This window comes from Eriocheir sinensis, chromosome 60 (assembly GCF_024679095.1).
Source record: "Eriocheir sinensis breed Jianghai 21 chromosome 60, ASM2467909v1, whole genome shotgun sequence".
In the NCBI taxonomy this organism is placed as follows: domain Eukaryota; kingdom Metazoa; phylum Arthropoda; class Malacostraca; order Decapoda; family Varunidae; genus Eriocheir; species Eriocheir sinensis.
The window spans coordinates 2,819,513-2,842,028 of record NC_066568.1 but is presented as its reverse complement, the minus strand read 5'-3'; the positions used below and the strand labels follow the sequence as shown (position 1 = coordinate 2,842,028).

The following is a 22,516-nucleotide window of genomic DNA, read 5'->3' as shown; positions in this document are numbered from 1 at the left end:
CCCCAACCCCCCCCCCCCCCACACACACACAATGGAAGGTCTAATACTATTGAGGTCAAGACCGACCCTGCTTAAAGCCACCTTCCCCCTGCTGCGCACCTGTTACTATCAAAGACCGGTTCCTGCTGCCCTCATCTCTTCTGCTGCTTACACATCTGCTGCCCCTACTGCTGTCCCTGCCGTGCCTCTGCCAACCCATGCCAGGTAAGGAAGGGGAAGGAGGAGAAGGGAGGGGATGGAAGGGAAGGGAAAGATTGGAAAGGGAGAATATTATGGAAGGGGAAGAAAGGAGGGGGTAGGAAGGGAAGGGAGAGTGTTATGGAAGGGGAAGAAAGGAGGGGGTAGGAAGGGAAGGGAGAATGTTATGGAAGGGGAAGAAAGGGGAGGGAGAGATTGGAAAGGGAGAATATTATGGAAGGGGAAGAAAGGGGAGGGGGGGTAAGAAGGGAAGGGAGAATGTTATGGAAGGGGAAGAAAGGGGAGGGAGAGATCGGGAAGGGAGAATATTATGGAAGGGGACGAAAGGAGAGGGGGGGTAGGAAGGGAAGGGAGAGATGAGAGATTGGAATGGGAAAATATCATGGAAGGGGAAGAAGGGGAGGGGGGTTGGAAGGGAAGGAAGATGAAGGGGTAGGAAGGGAAGGAAGTTTAAGGAAGTGGAAGAAGGGAGGAGGAGGAGGGGAAGAAAGGGGAACGAAGGAAGAGAAGAACTGCACTTGGACCTTGAAAACCACACTTGAAAACCCGGGAGCGAAAGAAGGGAGGAGGAGGAGGAGGAGGAGGAGGGGAAGAAAGGGGGACGAAGGGAGAGAAGAACTAGACCTTGGCCTGGAAAAATCACCCAAGAAAACCCAGTTAACCTTCTCTGTGGCCTTGGAAAATAGCCGTAGGGGGCGCCAGATACGTTTAAAAATGTTGTTCCACGCGCAGGATGGTGACGTCACGCGGTGGCTGTCATGAATCTAGAGCTTGACTTTAGGGCCGTACCAAGAGTCGTGAAGGTCGAGCCGCGTACCTTCCCTTCGACAATATAGGCACGACCTCAGACCGTGCCTTCAATCCTTACCACAAGTCGCTCGGGAAGGTAAATGCACATACACAAACTGCTATTACAGCCATGATATTGTCCGTTTCATTCCGTCTGTCCACTCGTGAACGCAGATGTGGCACCTGCGCATTGTGAGTTTGTGATTGCGTGAATATCATTTGAATGTTTGTGTATCCAAAAAATCCTCAAACCATCGTATAATTATGAACCGCAAACAGAAGATTTGCATCGATAATATACCATACAAGGATACGAAGAAACAACTTGTATATCAAACAGTATAGTTTGATCATACTCGAACGATCTATCGCCTTTCAGATACTCATATTTCATCTCATTAAGGGATATAAAGTGACATACGACTCTGCAAGTCTCTATACATAACGAATTTGATGTTGCATGTATAAATAACATGGGTAGCCTAATATATTCGAAATAGCCAAGCATCGCATTCAACAGTTATTATTTATTATTTCATGTTTTTTTTCCATTATTAATCGTTATTTGCATGCAGTAAATTATTAAGATACCCTTTGTTTGCACTTGCAGAGCCAGATGTCTTAACTGAAATGAGAGTTTGAAAAAAAAAACCTACCTCTGTGCTTTGAAGGCGTGTGTTGTTGTTGTAAACAAGACAAACATATTCGCTGCAACTATAATATATGTCTTTCCAATAAGGGAAAATATTCTCTCCGGTTGTTTTAACTGAACCGTAACTATTGGCCACACCAAATTTGGAAAATAAACATATTTTTCCTCGAAGGTCTGAGGGAAGACACGGGGTAGACCTTGCCTTCCCTTCGTCTCTCCCGCAGACCTTCGTTCCAAAAATGCTAGTGACTTTAGATACGCACCGTCCTGCCCTTCGATCTTCGTCGCTAAACCTTCGTGACTCTTGGAGCGGGCCCTAGTACGACACCAGCCTGGGTCATCATTAAGAAAACTGTTATCAAAGTCAGCCAGGGGTTTGTTATTGACGCTTTGGATTCTTTTTAGGAGCAGCGAGTAGCGGGCTTTTTTTTATTAATGTTTACTTTTTTGTGCCCTTGAGCTGTCTCCTTTGCTGTAAAAAAAAAAAAAAAAAAAATGACACGCAGGGATATACAACGTCAATATATATGAACACGATCAAGGAGGACACCTGCTGGGGTATAAAAAAAATAAAAAAAAATATTAGAGGCAGGGAGGACTATGTTATTGGTGCTCGTATCAAGTGACACGTAATTAATATATAACTACAATAGATTAGAACAAGAACAAAGAAGAAGAGGAGGAGGAGGAATTTCTGGGTTACCATAAAGAATTCTAATATCAAAGGGATGACTCGTGCGTGACATGTATAGAACGTGTTTGAGACAGCGGAACCCGGCACGAGGCAGCAGAACCGTGGGATGCCATGCGCGGAATGCAACTTTTATATTTTTCTTCTTCTTTTTCTTCTTCTTCTCATTCCCCTTCTTCTTTCTCCTCATTTTGTTGTTGTTGTTGTTGTTCTTCTTCGTAATATGCCCCCCTTTCTCACCCCTAACACACCCTATCTCACCCCTGCCACAAGAGAAAGTATGATGCAAGGAGCGAAGTGTATAGACTGAAGATGGACATACGTTTTTTTCTTTTTTTTCTTGTGATATTCCATTTTTTGTTTTAAAATTATTTAGACAAAAAAAAAAATTACTTTCTCGCCCCTGCCACCGTCACCAGGGAGCACGTGGTCACCAGCCCCCTGCCCCCCGTGACCCTGCCCACCGGTGACCTGCCCACTCTTCTCTACCAGCGCCTCGAGAAGTATAGACACCTGGACGCGATCGTGAGTACTGGTGGCTTTTGTTTCGTCTATAGTTTTTCTTTTGTTTATTTTCATACTGTTGTCATGATGTATAATATTGGGCCGATATTATTTTTCATTTTTTTGTTTTGTTTTTGTTTCTTTTGTAACTGAAAAATAACCTGGGATTTTTTCTTAGCATCAAGTGATATTTTCATCTCATATTCGCGTTTCTGTTTTCTGATTTTCCTTTCGCACTCTCTCTTGACATTGATATAATTAGTATGATCCTGTGAATTGTGACAGTTTATATTTCTTAGACAGTTTTCTTTTTTCGACGATGATTTTCTGCAGGAAATTAGTCATCCACAACGGCTTGTGGTTCTCTGTCCTTCGTGGCTTTAGTGGGATGAATTTATTTACGCTCGCTGAGATTTGTGCAGTAAAACGATTATACATTTCTTGAACACTGACGGTATTGAGCAAATTATTCCAATTTACTGATGCCAATTATCTTCTTAGGTCCGTAAAATTAGCTTTACTATAGTTAAGTATTAATAGTGAATTTTCTCGTGCATTTGTTTCAGTATTTAAAACACATCTGATTATGTTTTGATCGCTGCTTGCAAATGGCTCGCCGACCTCACAGGCATTTATGAGGTTGCTGTCGGTCGTGAAGACTAAATCGAAAATGTTGTTTCCTCGTGTCGGCGTGGTAACTGTTAAATAAAGAAATGTGTCTTGCGCAAAGTTTATTAATCTAGGTCATTCTCTGTCGCCAGAGAGTGCAGACCAGTTAACGGGAGGGTTACTGAAGTCACCGCATATTATTGCATTTTTATTTCTGATAACTTTATTTATCTCTGCGTAGAGATTTTCATCAATGTCTTCATTTGATTTAGGAGGTCGGTAAATTACGCCCAGTACATACTTTTCATTATTGATCGTCGCTTGTTCATACAATAATTCATAAGCCTCTGTCTCGGTTGTGTTAACTGAATAACTTCTAAATTACTTCTCGGATATATTATTACACCTCCACCTTTTTGTGTAGACGACACTTAGCAAACGCGTTGTAACCATTGATAGCCACTTCACTTAACTGATGCTTGTCGCGCGTATTCAGCCGTGTTTCCGTGATCAAAATAAAGTCGGGTTTTTCAGCAATTGCATGAATTATCAAGTGGCTACGCTTCTGAATAATGCTACGGGCATTTACATAGATGATGTTTAATTTATTCGCCGAGTGTGCGCCATATATCAACTGTCGTTTCACTGGAATAGTGCGTCAGACCCGACTATCTACAACTACCTCTACCTCACCACCCGCCTGTGTGGCTGTTGACCTGGCCGCTACCTCAGTGCCCCTCGCTTGTTGGGGACCTGGTGACCTGACCGCTACCTCAGTGCCCCTCACCTGTGTGGCTGTTGATCTGGCCGCTACCTCAGTGCCCCTCACTTGTTGGGGGTCTGGTGACCTGACCGCTACCTCAGTGCCCCTCACCTGTGTGACTGTTGACCTGACCTGAGCTCGAGGAGAGAGACGTCCTTTCGCCTCAAGTGTCGGCCGCTGAATGATTCAGAACTCAAACTTTTCCTTTTCCTACAAATGTCTGACTTTCTCAATCGTCTCACTTTAATTTTTATCTCATTTTTGACTTCCCTTTTTGGATAACTCCTCGTAAATAATTATACTCTCTCTCTCTCTCTCTCTCTCTCTCTCTCTCTCTCTCTCTCTCTCTCTCTCTCTCTCTCTCTCTCTCTCTCTCTCTCTCTCTCTCACACACACACATCCGTCTCCGCCCGTTATTTCCCTTCTTTCACCCTCTTCTTTCTTTCGTTTCCTCAGTTTCCTCTTACTCCTTCTTTTTTTGTCAGTCCTCCTCCTCCTCCTCCTCCTCCTCCTCTTCCTTTTATCCTTTGTTACTTCATCCTTCTTCTCCTCCTTCTTCTTTCGTCTAATTCATCTTGTTTGTCACATTCTCATTCTTTCGTAAATTCATCTTCCTATTCCATCTGTTCCTTGTACATTATCATTTCCTCCTCCTCCTCCTCATCATCATCATTTTTTCATCACCTCTTTCTTCTTCCTCTCCTTTTCCTCTTCTTCCTCTAGGTTGAGGTGGGGAGGAATCGTCAACAGTGCCTTGCCTCCCCCCTTCGCCTTCCTCCCCACTCTCTTCCTCATTCTCTTCCTCCTTCTCCCCATACAGGAATGCGTGGTTACGGGGAGGAAATACACGTTTGGGGAGGTTCTGGACTTGGGGTTGAGGTGGGGAGGAATCGTCAATAGTGTCCTTCCTCCCCCTTCGCCTTCCTCCCCACCTGCCCCCCGAAGTGTGGCTCTGCTCTCCAAAAACAACCCCGAGTTCCCAATCATCCTCTTGGGCACACTGGCGGCGGGGGCTTCCGTGGCCACCATTAATTGCAACTATACGGCAGGTGAGTGTCGGGGGGGGGAGGGGGGGGGGGTTGTGTGTGTGTGTGTGTGTGTGTGTGTGTGTGTGTGTGTGTTACGGTTATAGTGTCCATGATTTCCTCCTCCTCCTCCTTCTTTTCCTTTTTTTCCTTTTTCCTCCTCCTCATCTTCTTTTTTTTCTCTTTTTTCCTTCCTCTTCTCTTTCTCTCTCTCTCTCTTTTTCCTCTGTCCTCTGTTACCTGTCTGTGTGTGTGTGTGTGTGTTTTACAGCTAAGGAGACAGTTCAAGGGCGTAAATAAAAAAATAAAAAAAAGGCCCGCTACTCACTGCTCCCGAACAGAGGTCAAAGGAGTGTCCAAAAACAGAGGTCAATTTCGGGAGGAGAGGTGTCCCGATACCCTCCTCTTGAAAGAGTTCAAGTCGTAGGCAGGAGGAAATACAGATGAAGGAAGATTGTTCCAGAGTTTACCAGCGTGAGGGATGAAAGAGTGAAAATGCTGGTCGACTCTTGCATAAGGGGTTTGGACAGTATAGGGATGAGCATGAGTAGAAAGTCGTGTGCAGCGGGGCCGCGGGAGGAGGGGAGGCATGCAGTCAGCAAGTTCAGAAGAGCAGTCAGCATGAAAATATCGATAGAAGATAGAGAGGCAACATGGCGGCGGAATTTGAGAGGTAGAAGACTATCAGTATGAGGAGGAGAGCTGATGAGACGAAGAGCCTTTGACTCCACTCTGTCAAGGAGAGCTGTGTGATTGGACCCCCCCCACACATGAGATGCATACTCCATACGAGGGCGGACAAGGCCCCTGTAAATGGACAGCAACTGTGCGGGGGAGAAGAACTGGCGGAGACGGTACAGAACGCCCAACCTCGAGGAAGCTGATTTAGTAAGAGATGAATATGAAGTTTCCAGTTGAGATTTTGAGTTAAGGATAGACCGAGGATGTTTAATGTTGAGGAAGGTGATAGCTGAGTGTTGTCAAAGAATAGGGGATAGTTGTTTGGAAGATTGTGTCGAGTGGATAGGTGGAGAAACTGTGTTTTCGAGGCGTTGAAGGACACCAGGTTCTTCTTGCCCCAATTGGAAATAATAGTAAGGTCTGAGGCTAAGCGTTCTGTTGCCTCCAGCCTTGAGTCGTTAAGTTCCTGAAGGGTGGGTCTTCTAATAAAAGAAGTTGAGTAATGCAGAGTGGAATCATCGGCGTAGGAATGGATAGGACAGTTCGTTTTGGAATGAAGATCATCAATGAACAACAGAAAGAGAGTGGGAGATAGGACAGAACCCTGTGGGACACCACTGTGTGTAACGGTTATCCTTTATTTCTCATGTTTTCTTCGTTTTATTCCTTCTTTCCCATTCTTTTCCTTCCTCTTCTCTCTCTCTCTCTCTCTCTCTCTCTCTCTCTCTCTCTCTCTCTCTCTCTCTCTCTCTCTCTCTCTCTCTCTCTCTCTCTCTTCTTCTTCTTCCTCCTTTGTCTGTTTCGTTGCTAAACTATTTATCTTATCTGTGGGGGGAGGGGTGCAGGAGAGAGAGAGAGAGAGAGAGAGAGAGAGAGAGAGAGAGAGAGAGAGAGAGAGAGAGAGAGAGATGATGAAGGTTTTGTCCTTGTCTCAGTGAGTGGCGGCTGAACTGTGATCGCTTGCTACTTATTTAAGCCTGACCGATAGCCGATAGATTAGTTTTTTAACAGCGATTGGTATATCTTTTATCGCAACGTTTGTCTAAGTTAGGATGACAGCTGTGACTAGGCTTTCTTCTTAACTGCAATATATCCTACAGGTTGTATTATAACTGGTATTTGTTACTAGCACTACCATTAACAAAGCTTTCATGAGTTTAGGGCAATTCCAGGGGTATAGTTTTATGACCCTTTCCTTCATTCCTGCCTACGACTTGAGCTCTTCCATGAGTTTAGGGCATTTCCAGGGTATAGTTTTATGACCCTTTCCTTCATTCCTGCCTACGACTTGAGCTCTTTCGTGAGTTTAGGGCATTTCCAGGGTATAGCTTATGACCCTTTCCTTCATCTGTGTTCCCCCTGCCTACGACTTGAGCTCTTTCGTGAGTTTAGGGCATTTCCAGGGTATAGTTTATGACCCTTTCCTTCATCTGTGTTCCCCCTGCCTACGACTTGAGCTCTTCCATGAGTTTAGGGCATTTCCAGGGTATAGTTTTATGACCCTTTCCTTCATTCCTGCCTACGACTTGAGCTCTTTCATGAGTTTAGGGCATTTCCAGGGTATAGTTTATGACCCTTTCCTTCATCTGTATTCCCCCTGCCTACGACTTGAGCTCTTTGGTGAGTTTAGGGCATTCCCAGGGTATAGCTTATGACCCATTCCTCTTTCTGTGTTCCCCCTGCCTACGACTTGAGCTCTTTCATGAGGAGAGCATCAAGACACCTCTCCTCCCGAAACTGACCTCTTCTAACCTCTCGCGCTGTTTTCTTTCATTGGAATAGCGCCTAGCTGTTTTTTATTGTTGCTTTCTTTTGTCTTTCGCCCTTGAGCTGCCTCCTTTGCTGTATAAACAAAAATACATGAAATAAAAATCTGAAGGATGATAAGGTATCGCCGTGTGTCGACCAAAACAAAGACCAAACAAACTGGGCAGCAAAAAGCCACTTCAAAAAAATAAAAATAAAATAAAATAAAGAGATAAGCAGCCTACACCTTGCGCAACACACACACACACACACACACACACACACACACACACACACACACACACGCGTTTCTTTATCATTTTCCCTCTTCCAATTTTCTCTTCCTCCTCCTCCTCCTCCTGCTGTCCTTCATCTTCCACGTCTGCTGTTGTTTGTTCTTCCTTTGTGTATCTTTGTGTTCCTCCTCCTATTTCGAGATGTAGGCTGCTTATCTTTTTTTTTTTTTTTTTTTTTTCAAGTGTCTCTTTACTGCGCAGTTCGTTTGGACTTTGTTTTGGTCGACACACGGCGATACCTTATCATTCTTCAGATTTTTGTTTAATGTTTTTTGTTTATACGGCAAAGGAGGCAACTCAATGGCGAAAGACATAAAAAAGCAACAAGAAAACCAGCTAGGCTCTACCAGGTATTAATCGGGGGTTGTGTCCCGTCTCCTGGGATCCCTTCTCCTATAATTCCTTCCCCTCCTGTCTCTCTCCAGCATATGACCACAGATGTTACGCTGACTGAACGAAACTTGCCAACTTTCCTCCCTACCTCCACATCTTATCTCCTTCCAACTTTTCCTTCTCCTCCTCCTCCTTCTCCACGTTATCATCCAAACACTCAAGACTACACTCAAGATTATAGTCTAGAATTGTGGTATCGGGGTCATTGGATTATGAAGGAGCGAGGGAGGGAGAGAGGAGGAGGGAGAGGGGGAGAGGGGGAGTGAGGGGGGAAAGAAAAAGAAAGAGGAAGAGGGGGAGAGGGAGAGGGTGTGAGTGAAGGAGAGAGGGAAGAGAAAGATAGAGAGAGGGAGAGGGAGAGGGTGTGAGTGAAGGAGAGAGGGAAGAGAAAGATAGAGAGAGGGAGAGAGGGAGAGGGAGGAGAGAGTGTGGGTGAGATGTCCCTTCACCTAATCTTTGGATGGCCTCCTCTTGTGTCCCTTTAAATGCTTTGTGTTGTTGTCAAATTGTCTGTCTGTCTGTCAATCTGTCTGTCTGTCTGTGTTTCTGTCAGTCTGTCTGTCTGTCTGTCAATCTGTCTGTCAGTCTGTCAATCTGTCTGTCCGTCTGTTTCTGTCTGTCTGTCTGTCAATCTGTCTGTCTGTCTGTCCATCTGTGTCTGTCTGTCTCTGTGTTTCTGTCAGTCTGTCTGTCTGTCTGTCAATCTGTCTGTCTGTCTGTCCATCTGTATCTGTCTGTCTCTGTGTTTCTGTCAGTCTGTCTGTCTGTCAATCTGTCTGTCTGTCTGTCAATCTGTCTGTCCGTCTGTGTTTCTGTCTGTCTGTCTGTCAATCTGTCTGGCCGTCTGTGTTTCTGTCTGTCTGTCTGTCAATCTGTGTGGCCGTCTGTGTTTCTGTCTGTCTGTCTGTCAATCTGTCTGTCCGTCTGTGTTTCTGTCTGTCTGTCTGTCAGTCTGTCTGTCCGTCTGTGTTTCTGTCTGTCTGTCTGTCAATCTGTCTGTCCGTCTGTGTTTCTGTCTGTCTGTCTGTCAATCTGTCTGGCCGTCTGTGTTTCTGTCTGTCTGTCTGTCAATCTGTCTGTCCGTCTGTGTTTCTGTCTGTCTGTCTGTCAATCTGTCTGTCCGTCTGTGTTTCTGTCTGTCTGTCTGTCAATCTGTCTGGCCGTCTGTGTTTCTGTCTGTCTGTCTGTCAATCTGTCTGTCCGTCTGTGTTTCTGTCTGTCTGTCTGTCAATCTGTCTGTCCGTCTGTGTTTCTGTCTGTCTGTCTGTCAATCTGTCTGGCCGTCTGTGTTTCTGTCTGTCTGTCTGTCAATCTGTCTGGCCGTCTGTGTTTCTGTCTGTCTGTCTGTCAATCTGTCTGGCCGTCTGTGTTTCTGTCTGTCAATCTGTCTGTCCGTCTGTTTCTGTTTGTCTGTCAATCTATCTGTCCGTCTGTCTGTCTGTCAATCTGTCTGTTCGTCTGTGTTTCTGTCTGTCTGTGTCAATCTGTCTGTCCGTCTGTGTGTCTGTTTATCACTTAATTTGCTGTCTCCATCTCCCCTTCCAAGAGCAACTGCGCGAAGAGAAAGATAGAGAGAGGGAGAGAGGGAGAGGGAGGAGAGAGTGTGGGTGAGATGTCCCTTCACCTAATCTTTGGATGGCCTCCTCTTGTGTCCCTTTAAATGCTTTGTGTTGTTGTCAAATTGTCTGTCTGTCTGTCAATCTGTCTGTCTGTCTGTGTTTGTCAGTCTGTCTGTCTGTCTGTCAATCTGTCTGTCAGTCTGTCTGTTTGTCAATCTGTCTGTCTGTCAATCTGTCTGTCCGTCTGTGTTTCTGTCTGTCTGTCTGTCAATCTGTCTGTCTGTCCATCTGTGTCTGTCTGTCTCTGTGTTTCTGTCAGTCTGTCTGTCTGTCTGTCTGTCAACCTGTCTGTCTGTCTGTCCATCTGTATCTGTCTGTCTCTGTGTTTCTGTCAGTCTGTCTGTCTGTCAATCTGTCTGTCAGTCTGTCTGTTTGTCAATCTGTCTGTCCGTCTGTGTTTCTGTCTGTCTGTCTGTCAATCTGTCTGGCCGTCTGTATTTCTGTCTGTCTGTCTGTCAATCTGTCTGGCCGTCTGTGTTTCTGTCTGTCTGTCAATCTGTCTGTCCGTCTGTCTGTCTGTCCGTCTGTTTCTGTTTGTCTGTCAATCTATCTGTCCGTCTGTCTGTCTGTCAATCTGTCTGTCCGTGTGTTTCTGTCTGTCTGTCTGTGTCAATCTGTCTGTCCGTCTGTGTTTCTGTCTGTCTGTCTGTCAATCTGTCTGGCCGTCTGTGTTTCTGTCTGTCAATCTGTCTGTCCGTCTGTCTGTCTGTCCGTCTGTTTCTGTTTGTCTGTCAATCTATCTGTCCGTCTGTCTGTGTCAATCTGTCTGTCCGTCTGTGTGTCTGTTTATCACTTAATTTGCTGTCTCCATCTCCCCTTCCAAGAGCAACTGCGCCACTACTGACTTGGGGTCGCCGAAGAGGCCCCTCAAGAAAGCCTACAGGCTCTATACGGAGCACGTTAACATCCCAAAAATCTAGCATCACAAAAAAGTCCATGAAAAGCCCAGCAGCTTCTACGAGAGGCTTTTAAAACAGGCCTACTATCAAGACACATCTCCCCCACCGTTGCCAGATCACCGTACTCAGAGCGTAGTATTTACCGGTTTCTGACGCCTAACTATTGCCAAGAAACATCAGAATCTAACTCTTTTAACGATAACTATAAATGAGTTTCGTTATTGGAGCCCAGAAGACAGTTTTGGGGTAGGAAATCTGGCAACGTTAAAATTTCTCCACCCGAAGTTGACCTCTCTTTTGGCTTCTCTCTGTACTTTTATCTTTTTTTAGGAGCAGCATTTAGCGGGCTTTTTCTCTACACTTTTTTTATGCCCTCAAGCTGCTTCCTTTCCTGTAATCAACAACAACAACAAAAAAGAACTAAGGGTATTCAAACAGGCGAACTATCAAGGCACCTCTCCACCCGAAATTGACCTCTCTTTTGACACCTCTATACTTTTATCTTTTTTTAGGACACTTTTTTATGCCCTCAAGCTGCTTCCTTTCCTGTAATCAACAACAACAACAAAAAAGAACTAAGGGTATTCAAACAGGCGAACTATCAAGGCACTTCTCCACCCGAAATTGACCTCTCTTTTGACACCTCTGTATACTTTTATCTTTTTTAGGACACTTTTTTTTCATGCCCTCAAGCTGCTTCCTTTCCTGTAAACAACAACAACAACAACAACTAAGGCGCCAATACATTTAAGAATACAGGCAAACTATCACCTTCCTACATGACCTGAGAGGATGTCACGGCGGGAAGGAAGGCACAACAGTCACAATGCCAGTAATTGCCTCACCCCGCGGGCCCAGGTCACCTCCACGACACGCAAGACACGTTCCTATTGTCCTGTGTGTTCCTGTGACATGACTGCGGGGCGTGGGGAGGGATGGGGGGGGGTAAAGGCAGGGCAGGCGTGGGGAAGGAAGGACAGCCCTGCCTCCCCTGCCCACTTCCTCCCACGCCCCGCGGTTACGTCACAGGAACACAGCAACAGGAGCGTGTCTTGCGAGTGAGTCCTGGAGGTGACCTGGGCCCGCGGGGTAAGGCAATTACTCGCATTGTGACAGTTGAGCCTTCCCGCCGCGACGTTCAAAAGGTCGTGGAGGAAGGTGCATGATTTTTGCTTGTATTTTTAAGCGGATCGGCGCCTTAGTTCTTTTTTTTTGTTGTTGTTGTTGGGGAGGGCAGGGGAGGCGTGGGGAGGGCAGGGCAGGCAAGGGGAGGGCAGGGCAGGAATGGGGATGGCAGGGCAGGGGAGGCATGGGGAGAGCAGGGGAGGCATTGGGTGAGCAGGGCAGGTATGGGGTGAGTAGGGCAGGACAGGCGTAGGGAGAGTAGGGGAGAGCAGGGCAGGTGTGGGGAGGCCAGGGCAGGCATGGGGTGAGCAGGGAAGGCATGGGGAGGGCAGGGCAGGCATGGGGAGGGCAGGGGAGGCATGGGTAGGGCAGGGCAGGCATGGGGAGGGCAGGGGAGGCGTGGGGAGAGCAGGAGAGGCAAGGGCAGGCATGGGGAGAGCAGGGCAGGTGTGGGGAGGGCAGGGGAGGCATGGGATGAGCAGGGCAGGTGTGGGGAGAGCAAGGCAGGAATGGGGAGGGCAGGGCAGGTGTGGGAAGGGCAGGGGAGGCGTAGGAAGGGGAGGACAGGGCAGGCAAGGGAGGGCAGGGCAGGAATGAGGAGGGCAGGGCAAGCGTGGGGAGAGCAGGGGAGGCAGTATCTTCAACAATTTTACGTCTGCATATTTCCCACGTCTCGTGAGTCCTAACGCTGTCACATCTGTCTCTAAAACTGAGCTTTTCGATCCAATATCCTGATAATTCCACTCTGGACGATTCAGGGCATATTCCTCCTACTGCTTCCCTTTCAACTTCACTACGGTTGATATTTAAATTCCTTAGTGATGTTTTCTGTGTGTGTGTGTGAGAGAGAGAGAGAGAGAGAGAGAGAGAGAGAGAGAGAGAGAGAGAGAGAGAGAGAGAGAGAGAGAGAGTGTGTGTGTGTGTGTGTGTGCATTAGCATCACCATCCCCTCTCCCCCCAACAGAGGAGGTCGCGCGGCAGCTGGCGGGGTCCGAGGCGGGTATGCTGGTGACGGACCCCCAGCTTGAGGGCGTGGCAATAGAGGCGTTGGCGAAGCTTGGGAAGAACCTGCCCGTGTTTGTTAACGGCGCGTCGAGCGGAGGTCACGCCAGCATCCCAGAGCTGCTGAATGACCCCAACAGGCCCTACTGCGATCTGGTGGAGGTGAGAACGGTGAAAGAGGGAGAAGGAAGGGAGAAGAGAAGAATGGAGATAGGGAAGAGAAATGTATGAGGGAGAGGGAAAGGGAGGAGGAGAGAGATGGAAAGGATATGTAGAAGGGAGTGATGAAAGGGAAAGGAGAAGGGAGAGAAAGGAAAGAAGGGAAAGGTAGGAGGAGGGAGAGAGATGGAAAGGATACGGAGAAGGGAGTGATGAAAGGGAAAGAAGAAGGGAGAGGGAGAGAGGAAAGGGAAATAGAGAAGGAGGGAGAGGAGGAATGGAGAAGAAGGAAGAGATGGAAGGAAAATGAAAGAGGGAGTTGGAGGGAAAGGGAAGGGAGATAGATGGAAGGTAAATGGTGGAGGGAGAGAAGGGAGGAGGGAGGGATGGAAGGGATATGGAGGAGGGAGGGAGAGAAGGAGAAGGAGGGAGAGAGATGGAAGAAAAATGGAGAAGGCATCGTTTTCTTTCTCTTCCTTTCATAATCCTTTCCTCCTCCTCCTCCTCCTCCTCCTTCTTGTTCGTGTTCTGGGCTCGTAGTTTCCTTATATCCTAGTGTGTATCCTTGCGTAGCCTTCTGTATCCTCGTGTATCTTAGTGTATCCAGGCATAGAACACCAATAACAAAGATCAGTAGGACGGAGATTGTTCAGTTCAGTTGAAGGTCGGGGGTTGAGGGGTGGGTGGGGGGGGATAGCCTTTGCAACGGCCTCCCCCTTAATTGCTTCCTGTGGTCTATTCTTGGATGGTTGTAGTCCGCTGCGCTTCCTATTTTTTTCCCAGGACTCGTACATAACTCGTTTGACCTCCTTTTTTTATCACTGTGGTCTTCGAAAAGTAGTTCAGCGGTCCAGCTTTCTTTGTGTGATTGTTGGAACCAGGAGTCGGTGTTGGAGTCGTAGTCGTAGTCGGAGTCGTAGTTGGAGTTGTAATCGTAGTCGGAGTCGTAGTCGTAGTCGGAGTCGTAGTTAGAGTCGTAGTTAGAGTCGTAGTCTTAGTCGTAGTCGTAGTCAGAGTTGTAGTCGTAGTCGGAGTCGCAGTCTTAGTCGTAGTCGGAGTCGTAGTCGTAGTTCGAGTCGTAGTAATAGTCGGAGTCGAATTCTTTTATACCCGACTCCACAGCCCTGGTTAGATCGGAGCTTGACTTTTTTTCTCTTACGTCACTGTATAGACGACTTAACTTGCCTTCATATCCTTAACCGACAACCGCCGAGGCCACGTGTCGCTATAGGCCTAGTGCATGCCCTCAACTTACCCAATATTTTTCCTCCTCCCGCAGTCGCCGCCCGAGTCCATGGCCGTCATGTTATTCTCCAGCGGGACCACGGGGCCTCCCAAGGGCGTAGTATTGCCTCACCGAGCCTTTACCTCCAACTTAGCCATGTTCACGCACCCGGGCATTCTCGGCTTCCAACTACCTGCAGGTGTGTGTGTAGGAGGGGGTAAGGGGGTGGAGGGGGGGGGATGTGGGATATGTAGGGGTGTAAGGGAGAGGAGAGAGGGTATCCAGCAGAGAGGGGACACTGTTTAATTAAGGGAAGAGGAAGAGGAAGGTTTTGAGGGAGATGTATGTATGGTATGGCCGATAGTGTGTGTGGGATGCCTAAGCGTGTGTGTGTGTGTGTGTGTGTGTGTGTGTGTGTGTGTGTGTGTGTGTGGTTGGGTGGGGGGGTAATAATTTGTAATGGAAGAATGTTGAGAGAATGAGGAAGAGAGGGTAGGACGGAGGGTGAAGGAAGGAGGAAAAGCGAAGTGAAGAGAGAGGTATTTTAAGTGCCAAGATAAAATGGAAAGACTACAGAGCGAGCGAATGAGGGAGAATAGAGTGTAGGAGGGAGCGTGAGAGAAGGAAGAAGAGCGAGGTGGAGAGGGAAGAAGTGGCATCACCGCCCCTTGAGTCAGCCACTCCTTAAGTGCCAAGATAAAATGGAAAGACTACAGAGCGAGCGAATGAGGGAGAATAGAGTGTAGGAGGGAGCGTGAGAGAAGGAAGAAGAGCGAGGTGGAGAGGGAAGATGTGGCAACACTGCCCCTTGAGTCAGCCACTCCTTAAGTGACAAGATAAAATGGAACGATTACAGAGCGAGCGAATGAGGGAGGAGACAGTGTAGAAGGGAGGGTGAGGGAGGAAAAGCGAGGTTGAGAGGGAGGAAGTGGCAACACCGCCCCTTGAGTCAGCCACGCCTTAAGTGACAAGATAAAATGGAAAGATTACAGAGCGAACAAGATCCGAGCCAGTTGGTCTGGTGATGCCTTTCGTGTTTCCATGCTTCCTCCTCCTTCTCCTCCTCCTCCTCCTCCTCCTCCTCGTTTTTATTCCTGTTCTGCCTCACACACTCACATACCCCCTCCTCCTCCCACTCACACACACATCCCACACACACATACACATACCCATACGCACACTCACAGTCTCACACACATACCCACATACTCTAACATACCCTCTCCTCCCCACATACTCTAACATACCCTCCCCACCCCCACATACTCTAACATACCCTCTCCCACCCCCACATACTCTAACATACCCTCCCCCCCTCCACACACACGTACCCTTACCCCCTACCTCCCCACCCACCCACACATATACCCTCCCCTCTCTCACGCATCCTCCCCCTCATATATCCACAGAGGGAGAGGAACAGGATACGGTGACCGGCCTAATGCCCTTCTATCACATCTACGGCCTCTATGTGGTTACTCTGATCAGTATGCACCAAGCAGCCAAGGTGATGTCGTTCCCCGCCTTTGACTCCGCCACCTTCACGAGAGTCATCCGGGAACAGAGGGTGAGTATTGGGAGAGAAGTAGAGGAGGAGGAGGGGAGGGAAAGGAAGGGAGGGGGCAGGGGAGGGATGAGGAAGGGAAGGGAAGGTATAGGGGAGGAAAAGGAAGGGAGGGTGGAAGGGGAGGGAAAGGAAGAGGGATGAGGAAGGTGATAGAAGGGGAAGGGAAGGGAGGGGAAAGAGTAGGGGAGGAAAAGGAGGGGAGGGGGCAGGGGACCGAAAGGAAATAGGGGGAGGGATGAGGAAGGGAAGGGAAGGGGAGGGAAAGGAAGGGAGAAGGGAAGCGAAGGGAAGAGATGCAGGAAAGAGGAATGAGGAAGGGAATAGAAGGGGAAAGGGGGAAGGGAAGGAGAAGAAGGCGCAAGATGATAAAGAGAAGGAGTAGGGAAGAATGGGAAAGGAAGGGGAGAGGGAGAAGAGGAATGAGAAATGGGATAGGGGGAGTAATTAAGGAAGGGAGGGGAGAAGTAGTGAAATGGGGAGTGGAAAGGGGAGAGAGATTGGAGAGGGGAAGGGGAAGAAGAGGGAAGAAGGAAAGGAAGGGAAAGAAAGATATTCACATTCATCTTACAACCATTTCCTTCTCTTTCTCCTCCTTTTCCACCTCCTTGTCCCTCCTCCTCCTCCTCCTTTTCCCTTCTCCTCCTCCTCCTCCTCCAACACCTTTCGCTTCTCCCCGCAGGTAAGAGTCATACACCTGGTGCCACCCACGCTTAATTTCCTGACCATGAGCAACCAGGTGACCTCGAATGACCTGGCCAGTGTGCGGGTTGCAATGTGCGCTGCGGCCCCCGTCCCCCCAACCGTCGCCAAGCTCTTCAAGGATAAGGCTCCCAACCCCGTCATTTTCCAGGAAGGTGAGAGAGAGAGAGAGAGAGAGAGAGAGAGAGAGAGAGAGAGAGAGAGAGAGAGAGAGAGAGAGAGAGAGAGAGAGAGAGAGAGAGAGAGAGAGAGAGAGAGGAAAGGATAGATGAATAGGTTGATAGAGGGAAAGGAAAGAAAAAAGATGGATGGAAGATGCAGGAGAGAGGATAGATAGATTGATAGATTGACAGATAGATAGTTAGTTAGTTAGTTAATTTGTTTGCTTGTTTTGTTAGAACGTAAACTCTTCGGAACGAGCAAACTGCCATCTCTGGTCCTAAGCGCGTTGAGGCAAGGTCCCATCTGGTTTACTAAAGCATTCGGCAACAGTCCAAGACCTCTTTCAAGACATGCCCGACCCTTTCACATCAACACCCAAGACCTCGTGTACCCTAGAGTCGTGGGTAGTCGTGGCCCAGAGTCGGGGGCTTTAATAGGGTGAGTCTTTTATTTCCCCAAGCTAAGAGTAATGAGGAGGCTGTTCACTCTCACACACCTCCGTCACCCCCTCCAGGTTTCGGCATGACGGAGGCACTGGGGACCCACATGACCCCGCTGAACGAGGAGCGGCTGGGCTTCTGCGGCAAGGTGGTGCCCAATACGGAGGCCAAGGTGGTTAACGAGGACGGCGAGGCGCTACCAGAGGGACATCGAGGAGAACTGTGCATCAGGAGCCCGTCGGTGAGTGTGTGTGTGTGTGTGTGGGGGGGGGGGGGGGGGTCTGTCTGTGGTTACGTGACTTCGCCTCCTTTTGTCTGTTGCTGCGTTGGATGGAATGGTTGTTGTCTTTCTCCTTTTATTTACCTGCAGTGAGAAAGATAGATAGATAGAGAGTAAGAAAGTAAATATGGGGGGGGGAGAGGGGAATGATACAGTAAAACCCCGATTATCCGGCCCACGGGTATCCTGAAACCCCGATTATCCGGCCCACGGGTATCCTGAAACCCCGATTATCCGGCCCATGGGTATCCTGAAACCCCGATTATCCGGCCCATGGGTATCCTGAAACTCCAATTATCCGGCAACAATCTGTGGTGGTAGTAGTAGTAGTAGTAGTAGTAGTAGTAGTAGTAAAATATCTTATCCTTCTCTATTTCTGTCTATCTGTCAATCCATCTATCTAACTACCTCCCTATATACCTAACTCACTCACTCACTAACTTAACTAACTAACTAACTAACTTTATCTCTCCCTCCCTCTCGCTGCTACCTAACTCACTAACTAACGAACTAACTAACTTACTTTCTCTCTCTCTCTCCCTCCCTCTCGCTGCAGCTGATGACGGGGTACTACAAGAATCCCCAGGCTACCGCTGAAACACTGGACGCTGAGGGCTGGCTTCACACTGGCGACGTAGCGGTACACGAGGACGGTTTCTTCAGCATCGTCGACAGGATTAAGGAGCTCATCAAGGTCAAGGGATTCCAGGTACATGAGGGGGCAGGTGGATTGGATAGGTGCACAAGTAAAGAGGTGATTAGCGGTACAGGTAAATGGCTTAAGAAGTGATTAGAGGGAGAGATGAAGTATTGATGTCATTGTTTCCGCTTGCATTAGGAAGTTGGACAGCAGATGGATTCTTCTTTTCTTCTTCTGCTTCTTCTTCTGCTTTTTCTTTTTCTTTTTCTTCTTCTTCTTCTTCATTTCATTGTTGCTATTCTTCATTTTGTTCTTGTTTTTCATATTCGTATTATTTTTATTATTCCCTTATTATCATTATTATCATCATCATTGCTATCATTCTTGTTCATCTTGTTCTTCTTTTTGTTCATTTCATTATCGTTGTTCTTCATTTTGTTCTCCCTTTTCACATTCGCATTCTTCTGATTCTTCTTCTTTTCCATCTTCATCATCATCATTGCTATCATCCTTGTTCATCTTCTTCTTCTTCTTCTTCTCTTTCTTCATTTCATAATCGCTGTTCTTCATATTGTTCTCCTTTTTCACATTCTTCTTTTTCTTCTTCTTCTTTTTCTTCTTCTTCTTCTCTTTCTTCATTTCATTATCGCTGTTCTTCATATTGTTCTCCTTTTTCACATTCTTCTTCTCTTTCTTCTTCTTCTTTTGACCTATAACGCTTTGTATCGCTCCTCCTCCTCTCGTTCCTCCCTTCCTCTTATTCACACACCTTCCTTTTCGATCAGTGCTATGTTATATTCTAACCTGAAATAAAGTCACTTATCTTCACTTATTCAGACATTCGTGCCCTTTTTTCCCAGCACTGCGCGAGGAACACTTTTGACAACCTTACTCATTCTTCTTTTCAATCATCATCATCATCATCATTGCTATCATTCATTCCTCGCTCCCTCCCCACGCCCAGGTTTCCCCCTCGGAGCTGGAGGACACACTTCTCCAACACAAGGGCGTGACAGATGTGGCGGTGGTGGGAGTCCCTGATGACCGCGCCGGGGAGCTTCCAAGAGCTTACATTGTGAAGTCCTCGGAGTCCTGCAGCGCGGAGGACATTCACGGCTTCCTACGGGATAAGCTGGCGGACTTCAAGCAGCTTCATGGAGGGATTCGCTTCGTGGACTCCCTCCCCAAGAATCCTACGGGGAAGATCCTGCGGAGGGAGCTAAAGGAGATGGCAGCGGAAGATATTGACCCCTAATTTTGTATGCGAGTATCTGGTAATGGTGTTCAATTTCCTCCGTTTTCTTTCTTTCTCCTTTTCCTCGTTTTCTTTCCTTTCCTTTTCCTCGTATTTTTCCTCTAAGCCCTCTTTTTCTTTCTCTTCCTCTTTCTTTTTCTCCTTTCCTCACACACTTTTCTTTCTCTTCCTCTTTCTTTTTTTCCTTTCCTCACACACTTTTCTTTCTCTTCCTCTTTCTTTTTTTCCTTTCCTCGTGTTTTCCCTCTCTTAGCCCTGTCTTTTCTTTCTCTTCCTCTTTCTTTCTCCTTTTCCTCGCGTTTTCCTTATTAGCCCTTTCTTTTCTTTCTTTTCCTCTTTCTTTTTCCTCTCCTCGTATTTTTCCTCTAAGCCCTCTTTCTCTTTCTCTTCCTCTTTCCTTTTTTCCTTTCCTCGTGTTTTCCCTCGCTTAGCCCTGTCTTTTCTTTCTCTTCCTCTTTATTTCTCCTTTTCCTCGTGTTTTCCTTATTAGCCCTTTTCTTTCTTTTCCTCTTTCTTTTTCCTCTCCTCGTATTTTTCCTCTAAGCCCTCTTTTTCTTTCTCTTCCTCTTTCCTTTTTTCCTTTCCTCGTGTTTTCCCTCGCTTAGCCCCGTCTTTTCTTTCTCTTCCTCTTTCTTTCTCCTTTTCCTCGTGTTTTCCCTATTAGCCCTTTCTTTTCTTTCTTTTTCCTCTCCTCGTATTTTTCCTCTAAGCCCTCTTTTTCTTTCTCTTCCTCTTTCTTTTTTCCTTTCCTCGTGTTTTCCCTCGCTTAGCCCTGTCTTTTCTCTCTCTTCCTCTTTCTTTCTCCTTTTCCTCGTGTTTTCCCTCTTAGCCCTTTTTCAAACATAAACAGAAGGCCATCCGGTGTGTCCGTGAGGCCGCGCCGCACAAAATACACCCACCCACACTTCCTTAATGCCTCCAGCCCCGCCCACTTTCCGGCCGCCAGACAGGCCACATCTTATAGTGTGTGTCCGCCTTTAGCCCTGTGTTTTTATTCTCCTCTTTCTTTTTTTTTTTTTTCTTCTTTTTCCTCCTCTTTCTTGATTCCTTTCCCCGGGCGTGAGGCGGAGGAGTGATTTGAACCGCTGCTGTGAATCTATTAGCAATGCCTTCAGGGAACGAATGATAAGACAGGACATTGTGCCTTTGTAATAATAATAATAATAATAATAATGATAATAATAACGATAGCTGATAATAGCCACTTGTGCTGGACTCGTACTTAAGCAATTGCCGGCAATCACCACGCGTTAAGTACCTACTTGACGCGTGGTGAGGAGAGGTAGAGGTGAGAGGTAGATTTGTGGAAGCTGAGGTGAGGAGGGATAAGGTGGGGAGAGGTAGAGGTGAGGAGGTAGATTTGTGGAAGCTGAGGTGAGGAGGGATAGAGGTGAGGAAGGATAAGATGAGGAGGGATAGAGGTGAGGAAGGATTAGGTGAGGAGGGATAGAGGTGAGGAAGGATAAGATGAGGAGGGATGGAGGTGAGGAAGGATAAGGTGAGGAGGGATAGAGGTGAGGAAGGATAAGATGAGGAGGGATAGAGGTGAGGAAGGATAAGGTGAGGAGGGATAGAGGTGTGGAAGGATAAGATGAGGAGGGATAGAGGTGAGGAAGGATAAGGTGAGGAGGGATAGAGGTGAGGAAGGATAAGATGAGGAGGGATAGAGGTGAGGAAGGATAAGGTGAGGAGGGATAGAGGTGTGGAAGGATAAGATGAGGAGGGATAGAGGTGAGGAAGGATAAGGTGAGGAGGGATAGAGGTGTTGAATGATAATGTGAGGAGGGATAGAGGTGAGGAAGGATAAGATGAGGAGGGATAGAGGTGAGGAAGGATAAGATGAGGAGGGATAGAGGTGAGGAAGGATAAGATGAGGAGGGATAGAGGTGAGGAAGGATAAGGTGAGGAGGGATAGAGGTGAGGAAGGATAAGATGAGGAGGGATAGAGGTGAGGAAGGATAAGATGAGGAGGGATAGAGGTGAGGAAGGATAAGATGAGGAGGGATAGAGGTGAGGAAGGATAAGGTGAGGAGGGATAGAGGTGAGGAAGGATAAGATGAGGAGGGATAGAGGTGTGGAAGGATAAGGTGAGGAGGGATAGAGGTGTGGAAGGATAAGGTGAGGAGGGATAGAGGTGAGGAAGGATAAGGTGAGGAGGGATAGAGGTGTGGAAGGATAAGGTGAGGAGGGATAGAGGTGTGGAAGGATAAGGTGAGGAGGGATAGAGGTGAGGAAGGATAAGATGAGGAGGGATAGAGGCGAGGAAGGATAAGGTGAGGAGGGATAGAGGTGTGGAAGGATAAGGTGAGGAGGGATAGAGGTGAGGAAGGATAAGGTGAGGAGGGATAGAGGTGTGGAAGGATAAGGTGAGGAGGGATAGAGGTGTGGAAGGATAAGGTGAGGAGGGATAGAGGTGAGGAAGGATAAGGTGAGGAGGGATAGAGGTGAGGAGGGATAGTGCTGCGTTTTACCAGACTGTCGTACTTCGCCTATTAAGTTTTCCGATTTCCGACCCCGAACTGTCACCTCCACTCCAATAGCTACGCTTATTTATAGTTACCGTTGAAAGGTTTAATTATTAGTGTCTTTTTGATATAGTTAAGTGTTTAAAACAGTAAATACGGTGCTGGATACGATATTATGGCAACGCTGCCCTCCATAGCAAAAGATTAAGTATTAGTTAGAGAACATTGCAGGAAATACATCGCTTCACATTCATATATCTCTATACAAGGAATGTGGGTAGACTACGATACCACTGTAAATAATAATCGTCATGTATTATTACTTAAGGAAACAGATACAATAAATGATATTTTTAGTTATTTAACGTGAAACTTCTTATTTAATGCCTCTCGATATATATTAACCTCCATTACGTCCTTGAGCCTAAAACAAAATGGCATAAAAAATCACATATACACTATTAAATACTTTCACTATGCATTCTCGCCTCCACGTATGACCTCCCATGACAGATTCCAGTACTCTATCGTTGCCTTATTTCCCTTATATTCTTTGGACCAATCAATGAACGCGCTCAGAGTCAATGGCGGTCAGTTGGTCTCCAGAGGTCGAAGGGGGAGTGTGTGTGTGC

General features: G+C 47.2%; 1 protein-coding gene across 50 annotated transcripts; it reads left to right on the top strand.

Annotated features, from left to right (window-relative positions):
- Positions 1-22,250, top strand: LOC126985721 (uncharacterized). Of its 50 annotated transcripts, none has more exons than XM_050840954.1 (13): positions 1-204; positions 2,750-2,855; positions 5,027-5,255; positions 12,955-13,154; positions 14,431-14,575; positions 15,786-15,943; positions 16,623-16,797; positions 17,319-17,485; positions 18,081-18,233; positions 19,129-20,979; positions 21,135-21,181; positions 21,399-21,444; positions 21,662-22,250. In XM_050840954.1, the coding sequence occupies exons 1-10, from the start codon at positions 32-34 to the stop codon at positions 19,417-19,419; spliced, it is 1,797 nt and encodes a 598-aa protein (XP_050696911.1). In that variant the 5' UTR covers positions 1-31; the 3' UTR covers positions 19,420-20,979; positions 21,135-21,181; positions 21,399-21,444; positions 21,662-22,250. The 50 variants fall into 50 exon arrangements, with proteins under 50 accessions (XP_050696911.1, XP_050696910.1, XP_050696909.1 ...); XM_050840953.1 differs by lacking the exon at positions 21,135-21,181 and adding an exon at positions 21,306-21,336 and having other exon boundaries at positions 19,129-20,995; positions 21,430-21,491; positions 21,833-22,250; XM_050840952.1 differs by lacking the exon at positions 21,135-21,181 and adding an exon at positions 21,306-21,336 and having other exon boundaries at positions 19,129-20,995; positions 21,430-21,491; positions 21,740-22,250.
- The last annotated feature ends 266 nt before the right edge of the window (positions 22,251-22,516 follow it).

Excerpts from the sequence above, each read along its gene's own strand:
- LOC126985721 (XM_050840954.1), top strand. The coding sequence starts at position 32 with ATGGAAGGTCTAATACTATTGAGGTCAAGACCGACCCTGCTTAAAGCC. Across the intron at positions 205-2,749 it reads CCTCTGCCAACCCATGCCAG|GGAGCACGTGGTCACCAGCC; the intron begins GTAAGGAAGGGG and ends CACCGTCACCAG. Across the intron at positions 14,576-15,785 it reads CGGCTTCCAACTACCTGCAG|AGGGAGAGGAACAGGATACG; the intron begins GTGTGTGTGTAG and ends ATATATCCACAG.